At 36.8% G+C, this 16,929-nt stretch overlaps 1 protein-coding gene across 1 annotated transcript in view; it reads right to left on the reverse strand.

Annotated features, from left to right (window-relative positions):
* The window catches only part of EMC3 (ER membrane protein complex subunit 3), an 83,998-nt gene that overhangs the window by 61,266 nt on the left and 5,803 nt on the right, over positions 1-16,929 (reverse strand). Inside the window, exon 2 of the mRNA XM_090393167.1 lies at positions 6,321-6,378. Within this exon, the coding sequence (XP_090249293.1) occupies positions 6,321-6,378 (58 nt within the window). The remainder of the gene's footprint in view (positions 1-6,320; positions 6,379-16,929) is intronic.

A 16,929-nucleotide genomic window follows, 5' to 3' on the forward strand; every position in this document is an offset into this window, starting at 1 on the left:
CACCCCTATTAAATAAAAATAATAGTACACAAAATAATAATACATAATAAATAAAACTTTTTTTTTCTTTCAAACTGCAGTTCTGATTATTGGAGGTTTGGATTAGTGAGATACCACTGTGTGTGTGTGTGTGTGTGTGTGTGTGTGTGTGTGTGTGTGTGTGTGTGTGTGTGTATAATATGAATACAAAAGTTGAAATAGTTAAGGAAAAAAAAAATTTTCCTTCAATTTTGAATAAATTCAAAAGGCCTGGTCAATAGGTTGATTCTACTTCTACTCCAATTCCAGATGATTGGAGTAGAAGTCTCATAGTTATCATGTATAAAAATGAGAATAAAGCTGAATGCAAGAATTACAGAAGAATTTCTCCTTAAAGGCAATGTGGAGGTTTCCTTCCAGTTATTTGGCTTTGACCCTTAGATGGTGATGAACAATATAAATGAAGAAATGGCAAATTATGAATTTTGAGAATTAGAAGAGATTTAAAAACAGAGCTAGCAAGAAATATATTCCTTTCAATGGCAAAATTGAAGCCAATTAAATCAAACAAGGTATTTTCATTATTAAAAAGTGAAATTAATGTATACAAAGCAACGTATATACTAACAGTGCACCTAAAATTTCTTAGATGTACTAACAATTAAACCTATGTCAACACAAAGTGAAAGAAATTTTTCTACTTCAGGCTGGAACTAAGCCAATACCAAGAATTTCCGACCGAGCGGTTAACACTTTTTCAAAGTTCTATTTTAGCAATAAATATACATGAACAATATATAGCTTTGTTATTTATTTTTGTTTACAGTAATAATACTGTGCTTTCAATTTCTTATATGTTAATCTTAAAACTCATTGTTTTTCAACAAGCGTTTAATGTTAGATATTTATATGCTGTACCAATGATTTTTTTTCCCCAATCAAACTTTGAGCCTTATTTTTCAATATCTAATGCTAATTAAATTTTACTTTTTCCCTCTATACTAAAATGTAGAATTCATTATTACAATGTTTTATGATTAGATTTAAAAAAAAAAAAAAAAATTATTTAAGACAAATTGCAAATATTAAATCAATAAAGTAAAGTTTACAGGATTTTCAAGAATTCTTGGAAACTGCAATGCCCAGTTTCTGATTCCTGAAGATTAAAAAATGTTGAGAATTTACAAACTCCACTGTACACCAGTTGAGTAGTAGTATTATCACAATATGGCTATCCCCATGGAGTCAGAAGACTCATTGTAGCTGATCAGTTATTCACAGATTAGCCATTATTCACACAATACCTATCATACCTCTTATTGAACTTAGTCACTGATGAAGCACACACAACCATCTCTCTAGCAACCATTCACACTGCCCTACCCCCCAAACAAAAAATCTACTCTCAGTACCCTTGCACAATTTCCATGGGTGCTCCCTCATTCTCTCTATTCCTGCCATGTACTGAAAAGTCTTATCAGAACAGAAAAGTGTCAATCTTATAAAATCTCTTTGATAACTTATATGCTTCTATCATGAATCCTCCTTTCTTTTTTGTCTATCAGATAGTTTCAATCTTCAATTTGTTCTCATAGGGAGCATTCCATAGACCTGCCACAATCTTTGTCACTTGCCTCTGGATCTTCTTCATAACTTCTTCATCCCCTACAAAATCTGGGTGACCAGATCTGCCCGTATCACCAAATTGCTGATGATGGTGATTCAATGTAGTTATACCAAACTATAACAGTATCATGTTGGAGATTTAATAGAATATTTTCAGCACTGGGAAAGGACTAAAACTAATGTCAATGCTTTCAATATTTCATCTCAGTCACTGAGACATTTTCAGGGATTACAAATGACTTTTGTGACAACACACTCAAATACAATACAATACTAAGTGAAACACGAGGGTGACTAAAATCCTATCTAGATAGTATGCCTTCTATGAGTGTTTATAAGTGGCCTAGGATGTAATGTGGGATCTCGGATAATTCAAGTTTCCCAAATTTTGCTAAGTTTTATACAACCATATTTATTTAAATTCGGCTGGTTTCTGAGTGCCACTGCAGATTCTAAAAACAGTCTTTCTTTTTTGAATTTACTATGGTGGTTTTTCTCCAGGAGATCATGTGGGTTATATCCACAAGATGGTCTGCAAGGCTAGATCAACCAGTCATTATTGCAGATGTATGATTTGTGTTCTAAACAGATGGTCTCAGGGGCTCACTTTAGTGAGTACAGGTGTGGCAAACCCGAAGTACCCAATGCTGGACCATGCCTTACTTCATGTAATATACATCTACTGTATTATCTGTAGACTGGTCCCTCCTCTTCCTTCCTTGCTTCTTTCTTCTCTTCTTGCTCCTTATCCCCAATGCTATTAGAGTATCTGAGGGCTAGGGATGAATCTTTCCTATTTTGCTGTGTCATTTCATCTTATGCACTATTGTGAGGCACCGAGCCATCTGGCCAGCATGATGCTATAAGGCCAAATACCTCCTCACGAGGACAATGCAAATGATGAATCAAGTAGGAAAATTACATACTGGCTTGTCTGTTGCCCAGCATAAAAAGCCTAGACTTAGGATAAAAAGCAGAGAGTCTAGGTTGAAAAATATGCTACAGTCTCCACTAGCTACAATGAGACCACCTAGTGCACAATGACAATGATATTAGTAGGGACATATAACTGCAGATCTCTACGGGATGATGACAGATTGGAAGAACTGATGAAGGAATTGGAACATATAAAATGGGACATTGTGGGCCTTTCAGAGATAAGAAGGAAAGAAGAACCTCTCATGTGATTAAAAGATAGACATCTACTCTACCACTGTGAATATGATATTGATACACTGATATGATACACTGAACTTATTCCGTTTCCATTCTTTGTTGATCCATACTTTTGCCTTTACTAGTCTGTGGTCACGTCCTGTATTGAATCTATTAAGCACTTCAGTATTATTTATTATATATCTTCTGTTGGAGAGGATGAAGTCTGTTTCATTGTAAGTTTGTCCATTTGGGCTTCTCCAAGTCCATTTTTGATTGATTTTCTTCTGCGAATTCAATAAGTCTTTCTCCTCTTTCGTTCCTCTGTCCAAAATCAAATTCAATTCAATTCAAAAGTATGGATCAACAAAAAATGGGAACGGAATAAGCGCATAAGAAAAAAGTCTAATTTAGTGAATCTACAAAACATCTAGCACAATAAAAGCTGTTATAGAGAATCACTCAAAAATGAACTAAAAAAGTTAAACACAGCTACTACCATCGATGATGCTAATGAAATCTTAACAAAATCCATCTTGAATTGTGAACTAGAAACAGGAGGTGTAAAAAAGGCACCAAAGAGAGGAAAAACTAAGACAGGAAACCTTAGATCTGATGAAGAAAAGAAGAGATATGAAAAGAGATTTGAATGACACCAATAAAATAGAATATGCAGAAATTTGTAAAACTATATGTAAAAGGATGAAACATGAAATTAGATCGTATAATACTAGGAAAATTAAACAATAGAAAACAATAGTAATATGAAGGTTATAAGACGAACATTATCAGTTGGAACAAAGGAAATAGCTGCTGTAAGAGGAAAAAATGGTGAACTCATAAAAAATAGAGATGCAATAATCAAAAGAATTCAGGAATTTTATACTGAACTCTATGAAGACAAAGACCGAGACATCCAAGAATCATCTATAGATAACGAGTGAGGAAGAATACAATGAACCTGAATCTCTGTGAAGTGGAAATGAAGAATGGAAAGGCCCCAGGAGAAGATGGAATTATGGTAGACTTCTTAAAACTGGGAGGAAGTCCTGTCACCAAACAGCTGACTAAACTCTTTAATAAATGCCTAAAACATAGAAAAATTCCAAAAAATTGGAACAATTCACTTCTAATATTAATTTTTAAAAAGGGCAATAAGGAAGAAATTAAAAACTACAGACCTATAAGCCTACTCCCCACCATATATATATAGTCTTCACAAAAATTATAAATAATAGAATAAAATCTAAATTAGAGGGAATGCAAACCTATGAACAAGCTGGATTTAGGAAGAATTACAATACTTTGGACCATAGTCACCCATTAAGACAGCTCATTGAAAAATCAATTGAATACAATAAACCCTTATGTCTGGCCTATATAGACTACGAAAAAGCATTTGATTCAGTTAAAACATCTGCAACACTAAAAGCACTTGAAACCCAGGAAACTGAGAAACCATATATTGAAACTTCTGTAATTAAATTATATTAAAACAGTAAAACGTTTCCAGTACAAAAAAGGCATCCGGCAAGGTGACATATCTCCCAAATTATTTACAGCTGCACTAGAAGAAGTCTTTAGAAGCCTTGATTAGGAAACAAAAGGAATAAACATAAATGGAGAAAGGCTGCATCATCTGAAATTTGCAGATGATGTTGTTCTAATAGCAGATAATCTTGAAGATCTGGAAGAAAGGCTAAATCAACTAAATGAAGCCTCCAAAGTAATTGGATTAAAAATAAATAAAGAAAAAACAAAAATAATGATGAATAAATACATAAACTATAGAACTGTGAAAGTTGAAAACCATGAAATAAAACAAGTTACTTCATATGTATATTTGGGCCAACTGTTATCCTTTGAGGATTGCCAAAGAAAAGAGATTGAACAAAGAATTCACCTTGGATGGATGGCTTATGGGAAAATGAGAGAAATATTCAGAAGTGAGTCTAAAAAGGAAAGCTTTCGACCAGTGCACACTTGCTGTCCTAACATACGGAGGAGAAACATGGCCTTTAACAGAAGCCCTAAACGAAAAGCTGAAAACAACACAACATCGCATAGAGAGAAGTATGCTAAAAATAACATTAAGACAAATACCTGGATAAGACCTCAAACAAGTGTCATGGATATTGTAAAATACATTAAACAGGCTAAGTGGAGATGGACTGGCCATATTGCCAGATGCAGTGATGGGAGATGGACAGAAAAACAATAGAGTGGAGACCAATGGATAGAGCAAGACAAAGAGGAAGACCGAGAAGAAGGTGGAGGAATGAAACTGGAACAAATTGCAGGAGTGAGATGAATGGGAGAGGCAGAAAACCAAGTGGTCTGGAAAACCATGGGGAAGACCTTTGTCCAGCAGTGGACAGAACCAAAAGGTTGAAGAAGAAGAAGAAACAGATGGTTCTGATCTGCCTGTCTGTCCAAAGTAAACCGGCTTGCAGGAACAGGGTACTCTATATACTCCAGGCACTGAGAGAGCTGATCTTTGGCGGAACGGATAAGGGTAGTAAGTTAACAGTGGAGCTTAAATGCTGAGTGGAGGTTGTACTTTTTTAAGGATCTGGCTATTTTTTTCTGATGTGCCACAGACATAGGATATGGTGATGGCATTTCTGAAGTCCTTCTGAAGAGGACTTCAGAAATGAAGAGAAATTTTCACAATGGGGGGGACGAACTGATTATTTTTTTAATTCTGTAATCGTTGTAACCATTGGAAAGGAAGGTGTTGTGTATATGGTTGAGTTCAGTTGAAAGGAAGATTTCACTGGAACAAAGCGTGTGGGCTCTATTGGTTAGAGTTTTAATAATGCCATATTGTTGAGAGGGATGGTGGTGGGAGAGTGTGAATGTATCTGATGTGTGAGTAAGTTTTCTATATACAAAGAAAGAAAGGTTACCATTAGGATGGCATGATAAGGTGTCTAGGAAGGATAAACTATTGTTATTTTCCTTTTCCATCATAAACTGGATTCTTGGATGTAGGCTATTGAGGTGACTGAGGAAGGAGTCTAACATGTCTGGACCATGAGGCCAAATAGAGAACACATCACCTACATATCTTAGCCAGATAGAAAGTTTGAAAGGGTCTATGGCTCATTTTTCAAAATTTTCAACGTAAAAATTGGCAAGAGGAGGTGAGAAGAGGGGACCCATAGCAGTTCCTTCTGTTTGTAGATTTTGTTCTTCCAAGAAAAATAACCAGAAATGATGGCAAAGGAAAAGAGCGCTGAGAATGGAAATAATTTTCAAAAATTCTAAATATGTAACTATAGTTAATTTAATTAAGTTATTAACTCAAAATTACAAATTAGTCCACTAAACATTGAATATGTAAACCAGATAGTGCTTTAAGTTCAAGATGTGGCATAGATCAATGTCCAAACAGTGAGAACAGCATTCTCTTGCTGTTCTGTTTGGACTTGGTACCTATCTTTTTCTATATAATCGAAAACAATTACCATGACTTACAAAAATATAACCATTATTTAAGCAAAGTCCTCCTATATTAAATAATAAACACATATTTCAAAATATTATTATTGTTTTACCTGTTTAGGAATGTATTTTCCATTTTCTCTAAGGAGCCTACTTCTTATTAGAGCTTGGCTGAAGAGAAAAAAGTGAAAAAGAATATATATTATCTATCACAGTACTTGCCAACTATCTTATTGTTACAAATTTAAATAAATATATATAATATTTGTTTTCAACTAAATATATCTTCAAACATTTGCTGAAACTCTATATCTGATATTTTTCTCTTTTACATACATTTCTTAACCTATAACATGCAACTATTTAAAATTTTATTTTTAATACATATACACAAGTGTTGGCATGACGTACAGCATACAAGTGGTTAAGGAGAAAGGAGGAATCTGTTAATGTTTCTTAAACAGCTAGGAGTTATAGTCTTTAGAGAAAACAGCGAGGAAAACTTCAAAAAGAATATAAGTAGAAGGAATGAAAGATAACAATTAATTGGTTCATCAGGTATGAAGACAGAACAGCAAATGGATGTGACCAGAAGCTGATTAGGTGTTTACATGCTAAATCAAAAGTCAAGAAATGAGGATAACCCAGTTCAGTAAAACTGGCTTCCATGAAAATATTACTATTATTACTATTACTACGGGCAACTCCAGGGAGTCATTAGACTCATCGAGGGAGGCCCCAAATCATATTCATCACAACTATCTGACATTCATACAGTATCTATCACACCTCGCCTTAAACTCATTCACTGTCACAGCATCCACTACAGACTCAGGGAGCGCATTCCACTCATTTAAAGAACCCAGCTCTAACACCTTTACTAACCACACTTTTTCCCAGTTTCCATGGATGTCCCCTAGTCCTCCCACAACCAGCCCTGTTCTCAAAAATATCTTCTGAATTAATTTTATAGAAACCCTTCAGTAATTTGAATGTCTCAATCATATCTCCCCTCCTCCGCCTATCAACCAATTTTTGCAACCCACAAATCCTCAACCTGTTCTCATACAGTTCATTCCACAGACCTGCTATCATCTCGGTCACTCGCCTCTGGATCCTCTCCAAATCCTCCCCATCAAGAAGTAACCTAGGTGACCAAATCTGAGCACAGTAGTCTAGATGGGGTCTTATCAAGGCTCGATAGAGAGGAACAATAACCTGCTTGTCAACGTATTCTTCAGCAACCAAGTGATTTGATGAGCTGTTTTGGTCACTTTTGCAATGTGTCCCCTAAATTTCAATTCCTTATCCACCAACACTCCTAAATCTCGTGCCTCATCAATTTCCTGGAGCAGAGTTCCACCAATGCAGTAAACTGCCGCCAATCTTTTCACCCCAAAATGCATAACCTTATATTTTGCCACATTAAACTGACATCCATTCTCCTTAGCCCAGACCTCCAATCTATCCAAATCATCCTGCAAAATTTTGACATCATCTGCATTCACTATTGCCCTACCCAACTTCGCATCATCCGCAAACAAATGAACTGTTCCTCTCAGATCATTTCCTATATCATTTATGAACAAATTAAACAGCAGTGGTCCAAGAACAGATCCTTGTGGCACACCACTAGTCACAGGCTGTCTTGTGGACTCTACTCCCGAGTAAACCACTCTCTGATATCTCTCCGTCAACCACCCTCCTATCCATCTCACCAACCCTATGTCCATTCCCATATGCTGCAATTTACTGATTAGAATTCCATGTGGAATCCTGTCAAAGGCCTTGGCAAGGTCCAGTAGAATCACCGTAAACCCATTACCCTTATCCAGTTTAGCCGTCACTGTGTTATAATACGTGAGCAAGTTACTGAGGCATGACCTACCCTTCACAAAACCATGCTGTCCCCGATACAGTATCCCATTTTCTTCAATCCAATCTTGTATTTTCCTTTTGACTATTTTCTCTAAGACCTTGACAATGATTCCTGATATGCTAATCGGTCGGTAATTTACAACAGCAGTCTTGGAACCACCTTTATGCAGTGGAACTATTTTCCCCTCTTTCCACCTGCTCGGGACTAACCCAGACCCGAGACTCAAATTAAACAAAATGGTCAAGGGTACTGACAATTCTTTAGCTGCTTCTCGTACAACACGAGCTGGTATACCATCCAATCCCACAGATGTATTGACATTGAGGTTATGCAATAGACTACTCACCTCCACTTCATTAACCACAATTCCTGTATAATCTACTGGTTTATTCGTTTCTGCAATGTCACCACCTGGATGATATACTTTTGCAAAGTGCTCACTCAGTAACTCGACTATCTCAACTGATTCAGTTACCTCCCTACCATCGGCATTCTTTAAAATCAATCTGCCATGTACATTTTTCCTTTTACTTGCTACATATCAAAAAAACTGTTTAGGATTCTCTTTAGCCTGCTTGGCCAATGTTCTTTCGTAATCCTTTTTTGCTTTTCTTACCACACTCGTCACCCTTCTGGCCTGCGCTTTATACCGTTCATGTGCCTGCCGGTCACCCATCTCTTTAAATTCCCTCCATAGTTGTTTCTTTTTTTGCAACTCAAGCTTAATGGTGTTATTCATCCATTTAACCCCTACTTGATTTATTATTCGGACTCTAGGTATACAGTCAGCCATTGCTTCATGCAAGCACTTCTTAACTACCTCCCATGCACTATCAACTTCTAGTCCTTGCAGTTGTACATGCCATGGAACTGAACCAATCAAACTCCTAAGCTTGTCATACTTTCCCGCCCGATAATTCCACATGTACCCTGTCTTAATTGAAAATTCTACACCTTTAGCCACCTTCCAAGTTAAGACCCTATGATCACTCTCACCGATTGGTGGCAATGTGGTCATATTTGTTACAGCCAAATCCTCAGATGTAATTACTGGGTCAAGCACTCTCTGACCCCTAGTATTTTCCATTACATGCTGTCGCAGATAGTTATCCCTTAATAACCGCATAAAATCCAGTTCCTTCCTCCCGTGTGTCCTCTCCTCACTCCAATCAATGCAACCATAGTTGAAATCTCCCATAATAATCACCCTCCTTCCACCCATTTCTTCTATTTGCTTGTGCATACTGTCACCACCATCTTTTCCATCACCTGGTCTATAGCAGCACCCAATTGTATATTTAGTTCTGCTAGCCACAATCTCACACCAAATGGCCTCAAATGCTCTTTTCTCTATCCTGCAATTCAACTTCTATTCTCCTTGGCTGGAGCTCATCAGCTATCATCAACAATACTCCTCCCCCCATTTTATTCTCTCTGTCATTCCTGAACACACTATACCCATCACATTCAATCCCACTAGTTATATCATCTACAGTAAGCCATGTTTCACTAATACCTATAACCTGTGGTCTGGAAGTGCCAACCATGGCCAAAAACTCTTCCTTCTTGTTCCTAATACTCCTAGTATTAGTGTACATGAATTTAAGACCCCCATTAGCCCCAACCCTACCTTGATGCCTTATATTAACTATCCCACTCTGATTTGTTGTCCTTATTTGCTCTGGTATATTATATTCATTCTTACATTCAACTGCCTCCATAAGGACTGTATCTCTACCCCCCCCCCCCTAACAATCTAGTTTCCCTGAATTTGCACATCCACTACATTCAGCAACACTTTCTCAAGTCTTCTTACACCGTAACCATTCAAATGCAAGCCATCCATCTTATATAGATCCTTTCGCCCATCAAACTCACTCCACAAATTCCACACCACTCGTCATACATAACCCACGCATGAAGTCATTTGCAATTATAGCCCTCCTTTTAAACATTTCACTGTCATACCGTGGCAAAAGACTAATCATTCTAACTCTCTCACTCTTTTCTTTTGCTACCTCAAACAATTCATTCAGGTCTTCTATCATTTCCATTTTATCTCCTTTCAAATCATTCGTACCTGCCACAACAATCATTTCTTTCACCCTTTCCTTTTGCTCTCTAATAGACGCAGTTACGTCCTTTATGGTCGCACCAGGTTGGTACGATTTTGTCAAATCCTCTACTAACACACCTCGTACTAACGAGTCTCCATACAGCACTCTATCCTTCAATTTGTTCATGTTCACATTCATACGTCTATTTTTCCTGTCATACCTTTTATTATTGGTTGGTTCATTCAGTCTACTTTTGTTCATGCACTCTAGCTGCTGTTTTGCTCTTTCTATCGCACTATTCAACAACGCGATCTCACTCAATGCATCTATCTCATCTTTTTTGGTCTCTGAGAAACCATTTATACTATCATTCACACTTTCTACATTCACACCCTCACAATTTTCATGTACAACTTTGCCGTTTCTTGTCATATCCCTATTTCCTTCATTTTGAAGGTTGACAAAAATATCACACTCACGATCCGAAATACACTTCAATTCCGCATTCTCCCTACATTTTCTACACACATTCAATCCTTTATCATCATCTAACCACACTCCGACCGCACTCCGCAAAGCGTACATTTCACAGCTAGTACACTGACTCATTTCTTTTATGCTACCGTTCTTTGATAACGATGGCGAACTTTCATTACTGGCCGCCTTATCCTACGCACAGGTGCCATATTTATCTGTAACGTGTTTTGTCAAATTAAACGTTATAACACACCAAAAATAGACGCACTAAAATACGCAAGGCAAATAAAACAAAACTACACAATATTAAGTAATTTGTATCGATAACTGAAAATGATACTTATCTTATCTGGAGCTTGCACGAACACTACTCATTACGAATTCATCTAGCGGCGACTTCCGACATAGATTATGTTATAAAACACTTTAGTACACTAACCACGTTAATAAAGCTCTAATAATATACCAAAATTAAACACTTAAGTCCATTAAATTGAATCCAAAACACCAATAAATCAACAAAAAACACAAATCTCTCAGGAGCTCTCCGATAGCACGACCGTTCACCAGCTAGCCTCGACACCAATTCAATATGTAACAGAACACCTAAGAAAGTGACTGAAGTGAATCTGCAAGCAGGAGTGATTCTGAGAGAGAGATGTCATTTATGAACAAGATTGCCATCTCCATCTTCTGGATACCATTAAGTAGTTTTATAAGAATTATTATTATGAAAGCTCATGCAGGGAGTCAAAGACTCATTAAGGAAGGCACCTTCTATATCACAATGTTTAAATACCTATCATATTGCTTTTCAACACATTCAGCAAAGACAAACAACATCCAATGGCTGTTCATTCCTCATCACTCACTACATTCCATGTAAAGTACCTGGATTTTTCACACTTCTCACCAAACTCTTACCAATGGATTGATCCTAAGTTCTTATCATTTTTTCAAACTCTGAACCACTCAGACTGACCTGGTATGCACAATTTTATTAAGACAAATGTCACTCTCCAATTTAAACTGAACCTAAGTGACATCTGAGTAAAGTGAGAGAACTTCTTTATTCTTTTATTTATTTATTTATATATATATATATATATATATATATAAAATAATAATAATATATTATTAAATTAAAGTGTAAGCAAACAGAGTTTGTGCCTGAAATATAATCAGGACTAGGGCAACTCGTATATGACTTCACATCACTATCCCATAATGCAAAGCACATATCCTTATGGATATGTATAATGCTATGCATTATGGTAAGGGTGTATATGGGAATATGTGCTTTGCACTATGGGATACTAAGGCATGTGATGTAAAGTCATTAGTTTCTATATCCAAGTTGCCCTAGTCCCGATTATATTTCAGGAGAAAACTTTGTTTGCTTACACTTGGATAAAGGATTAAACCAAGTATATTATTATTACAGGAAACTCCAAGGAGTCAATAGACTCATCGAGGGAGGCCCTAACATCATGTCAAGAACAACTATTCGACATTTACACAGTATCTATCATACCTCGCCTTGAACTCATTCACAGTCATGGCACCCACAATAGACTCTGGCAGCTTATTCCACTCATTCACCACTCTCCAAGTAAAAAACCTAGCTCTAACACCCTTGCTAACCACACTCTTGTCCAGCTTCCATGTATGGCCCCTAGTCCTCCCACCACCAGTCCTATTCTCAAAAATATCTTCTGAATCAATCTTATAAAAACCCTTCAGTAATTTGAATGTCTCAATCATATCACCCCTTTTTCTCCTATCAACCAATTTCTGCAACCCACAAATCTTCAACCTGTTCTCATAAGGTTCATTCCATAGACCTGCTATCATCTTGGTCACTCGTCTCTGGATCCTCTCCACCTCCTTTCCATCAAGAAGAAACCTTGATAAGACCCCATCTAGACCACTGTGCCCATATCTGGGCACAGTGGTCTAGATGGGGTCTTATAAACTCGATACAGAGAAAGAATAACCTGTTTGTCTCTGCTTGTTAAAGTATTTTTCAGCAACCAAGTGATTTGATGAGCTGATTTAGCCACTTTTGCGATGTGCACCCTAAATTTCATCTCCCTATCCACCAAATCCGTGGCCTCGTCAATCTCCTGGAGTACGGTTCCACCAATGTGATATACTCCTGCTAATCTTTTCACCCCAAAATGCATAACCTTACACTTTGCCACATTAAATTGACATCCATTCTCTTTAGCCCACTGCTACAAACTATCCAGATCCTGTAAAATTTTGACATCCTGTGCACTCACTATTGCTCTACCCAACTTTGCATCATCAGCAAACACTTTCTCTCAGATCCTTTTCTATATTGTTAATGAACAAATTGAAAGTAGTGGTCCAAGAACAGAACCCTGCAGCACACCACTAGTCACAGGCTGTCTTTTGGACTCTACTCCTGAATAAACCACTCTCTGATATCTCTCCATCAACCACCCTCCTATCCATCTCACCAACCCTATATCCATCGCCATATGCTGCAGTTTATTGATTAGAATTCCATGTGGTATCCTGTCAAAGGCCTTAGCAAGGTCCAGTAGAATTACTGTAAACCCATTACCCTTATCCAGTTCAGCGGTCACTGTGTTATAAAACGTGAGCAAGTTACTGAGGCATGATCTACCCTTCACAAAATCATGTTGTCCCCCATATAGTATCTCATTTTTATCTATCCAATCCTGTATTTTCCTCTTGACTATTTTCTCCAAGACCTTGACAACTATTCCTGATATGCTGATCAGTCGGTAATTTACAACAGCAGTCTTGGAACCTCCTTTATGCAGTGGAACTATTTTCCCCACTTTCGTGGGGAAAATAGTTCCACTGCATAAAGTGGAACTTTATCCTCGGGACTAACCCAGACCAGAGACTCAAAATAAACAAAATGGTCAAGGGCAGTGACAATTCTTTAGCCGCTTCATGTATGACATGAGCTGGTATACCATCAAATCCCACAGATGTATTGACACTGAGGTTTTGTAGTAGACTATTCACCTCCACTTCATTCACCACAATTCCCGTATAAGCTATTAGTTCATTCATTCCTGCAATGTCACCACCTGGATAATATACTCTTGCAAAGTGTTCGCTCAGTAATTCCACTATATCAACTGATTCGGTTACCTCCCTACCATCGGCATTCTTTAAAATCATTCTGCCATATACATTTTTTCTTTTACTTGCAACATATCGAAAAAACTATAGATACCAAGAAATATAATTTCTTGGTATCTTTAATTTATAATACAACCAAGTGGAAAATCTTCCAACAACTATCTCTAATCCAGAGTATTTTAATAATAAGGTATTGGCAACTCATATATGAAAATATGATTTCTGCATTACTTCAACCTTAGTATCACCTCTGAGTCTGACTCCCACTGATGAGACCTCAATACAGTTCGAAACCGACCTGTGTAGTGACAATAGCATTATACATACCCATAAAGATATGTGCTTTGTATTATGGGATACTAAGGCAAGTGTTTTGAAGTCATTAGCTTCTATATATGAGTTGCCCTAGTCCTGATTATATTTCAGATGCAACTTGGATAAAGCATTAAACCAAGCGGAAAAATTTCCAACAATATATATTGTTCTTATTATTATATATAAATAATATATATATATATATATATATTATTCTTATATTCTTGTTCTAATTTCTTATCAAGTATAATTTACTTCATTTAGGAAGATTTTTGATGCACTATATCTAATGCAAGAACAGTATTCTGAAGTCAGGTGTGTCTGACATTCATAACGTGTTAGCAGTTATACAGGTGGGGGTGTAACGTAGACTGCCTCCTCATGGTGCACTCTGGGTAACGCCAAATAGCCAAATAGTCTACAGCTACAGATGGCTCCATACTCTTCAAGCAGGACTCACAGACACAGGCTCTCAGATAACTGACATACACCTACCGAGGACCTAAGAATCATGTATATGGCCTCACTCTTAAAAATATGCCAATTAAATAAAGAAAGCATAGGTAGGGCTAAATGCAAAGTTCTTACTAAGATCTTGAATTACCATCAAATAGATGTAGTTGTAATACAGGAAATTCACACTAAGGATGATCATGATCTAAACCTACTAACGAGAGAGAAAATACATGGATATAATGTGATCAATAGTATAAACCATCCCAAATATGGTGTGGCAACATATATAAAAAATGACATTTCTAATTATAAGATCTGTGAACTAAGCATCAGCAAGGACATATATAGTATTTCTATTATAATATCTGGTTATACAATAACTAACATGTATAATACTCCCTTAATTAAATGGGCTGATTAAGTACTGTTCCAGCAACAACATCTAAGCATAATCCTGAGAGATCTTAATAGTCATCACTCCTTTTGAGGTTATAGAGAGGATGACCTAAATAGTACTTTACTAGTGAACTGGATGGAAAATCAAAACCTCTATCTGATCTTTGATGCCAGAGATAAACCGAGTTTTCTCTCCTCCAGATGGGAAAGAGGATATAACCCTGATTTGTGTTTCTGTACTGCAGACAATAATGGTGGCCACATCTCCATCTCTAGGAAAGTATTAGACAATTTTCCAAATAGCAAATAAATAAGAACAGTATTGAAACCTAGATGGAACATTCTCAAAGCTGACAGGGAATCTATTAAGAAACAGGTTGACACTGCTGCCAAATGAACCATTCCAAGAGGTTTTAGGAAAGATTATATTCCAGGCTGAATAGAGACAGTGAAAGACTGTATAAAGAATTCAGTAGCCACTGAGCTACTGAAGTCTCACTCAACAATGCTAGGAAAGAAAAATGGATTAAGACAATCAACAATTTTAATTTTACTCATTCCTGCCAAAAATCTTGGTCCCTGATTAGGAAACTTGACCTAATACAAGGACTTCTGGTAAGCTGCTTGCCATAGATCTAAAACACATTGCAAAACATATAGTTTCAATGATTAAATATCCTCAAGATAGTAGCTATGAGAAAGGTGGAACAAAAACTAAAAAATCTTAAAACAGATCTTTCGCCACCACCATCATCACTATTTCAGGCTTTCAATTCCCAGAAACTTACCCAGGCAGTTAACTCATTGAGGACTGGGAAGGTGGCTGGACTTGATAGCATCTACCCTGAATTCAATAAGAACTGTGGACCAAAAACTATTAAATGGCTTCCTGCTATGTATAATAATATCCTGAACTCTGGCATGCTTAAATCAATTTTTAAAAGATCTAAAACCACTGCCATCTTAAACCCTGGCAAAGACCCTACAATTGCTTCCAACTGCTGTCCTATTGCCCTTGTTAAGCATTTGCCTGAAACTTCTGGAATGAATGATATACAACAGAATTTCTCCAAGTATACATGATAGAACTCCTCAGGAACAGGCTAGTTTCAAACCTGACATAAGTAGTTGTGATCAAGTACTGGCCTTGACAACCTTCATAGAGAATGGATTTGAAAAACAATTGAAAACAACAGCAGTATTCATGGACCTCTCTACTGCCTATGACACAATGTGGAGAGAGGGTCTCATCTTAAAATTCTTAGAAACTATCCCATCACCAAGACCAGCCAACCCAATTAATCAAATACTAGCAGACAGATGGATACAAGTATTTCTCGATGAATCCAAAAGTAAATTCTTTAAGATTAAAAATGGCCTACCTCTGGGATCAGTTCTCGCCGTATTGCTTTTTAGCTTATATATTAGTGATATTCCAGTGACAACATCATGGAGAACATGTATGCTGACGACATTACCATTGCAACTCAACATTTTATATTCAAACAGCTGAGAACATCTTAACTGAAGATCTGGCTGTACTTGATAAATACGTTAGATGATGGCAATTACAACCTAACCTGAACAAAACTGAAGTCGCATCTTTCCATTTAAGTAATATCCAGGCCAACTATATCCCAAAAGTTTACTTCAGAAATAAACAGGTGAAATTTAATCATCCAAAATACCTAGGAGTTACCCTAGACAGAAGTTTGACATTTAAATATCATCTAGAAAATATTGCTGGAAAAATTAAAAAACCCATAATAATATAATGCATAAACTTGCTGGTACTTCTTGGGGTGCTCATGCTAACACACTGCATACTACTGCACTGTCTTTGGTCTGTTCTGCAGCAGAATATTGTGCTTGCTCCTGTGTGGCTGAACATTGCACATGCTTCTTTAGTCGATGTCCAGCTGAATCAAACTATGAAGATAATTTATGGTGCTCTAAGATCTTCTCCTGGCTACTGGCTCTCAATTCTCAGTAATA

Source organism: Typopeltis vanoorti, chromosome 5, assembly GCF_054136105.1.
Source record: "Typopeltis vanoorti isolate ZY-2024b chromosome 5, IOZ_Tvanoo_1.0, whole genome shotgun sequence".
Classification (NCBI taxonomy): domain Eukaryota; kingdom Metazoa; phylum Arthropoda; class Arachnida; order Uropygi; family Thelyphonidae; genus Typopeltis; species Typopeltis vanoorti.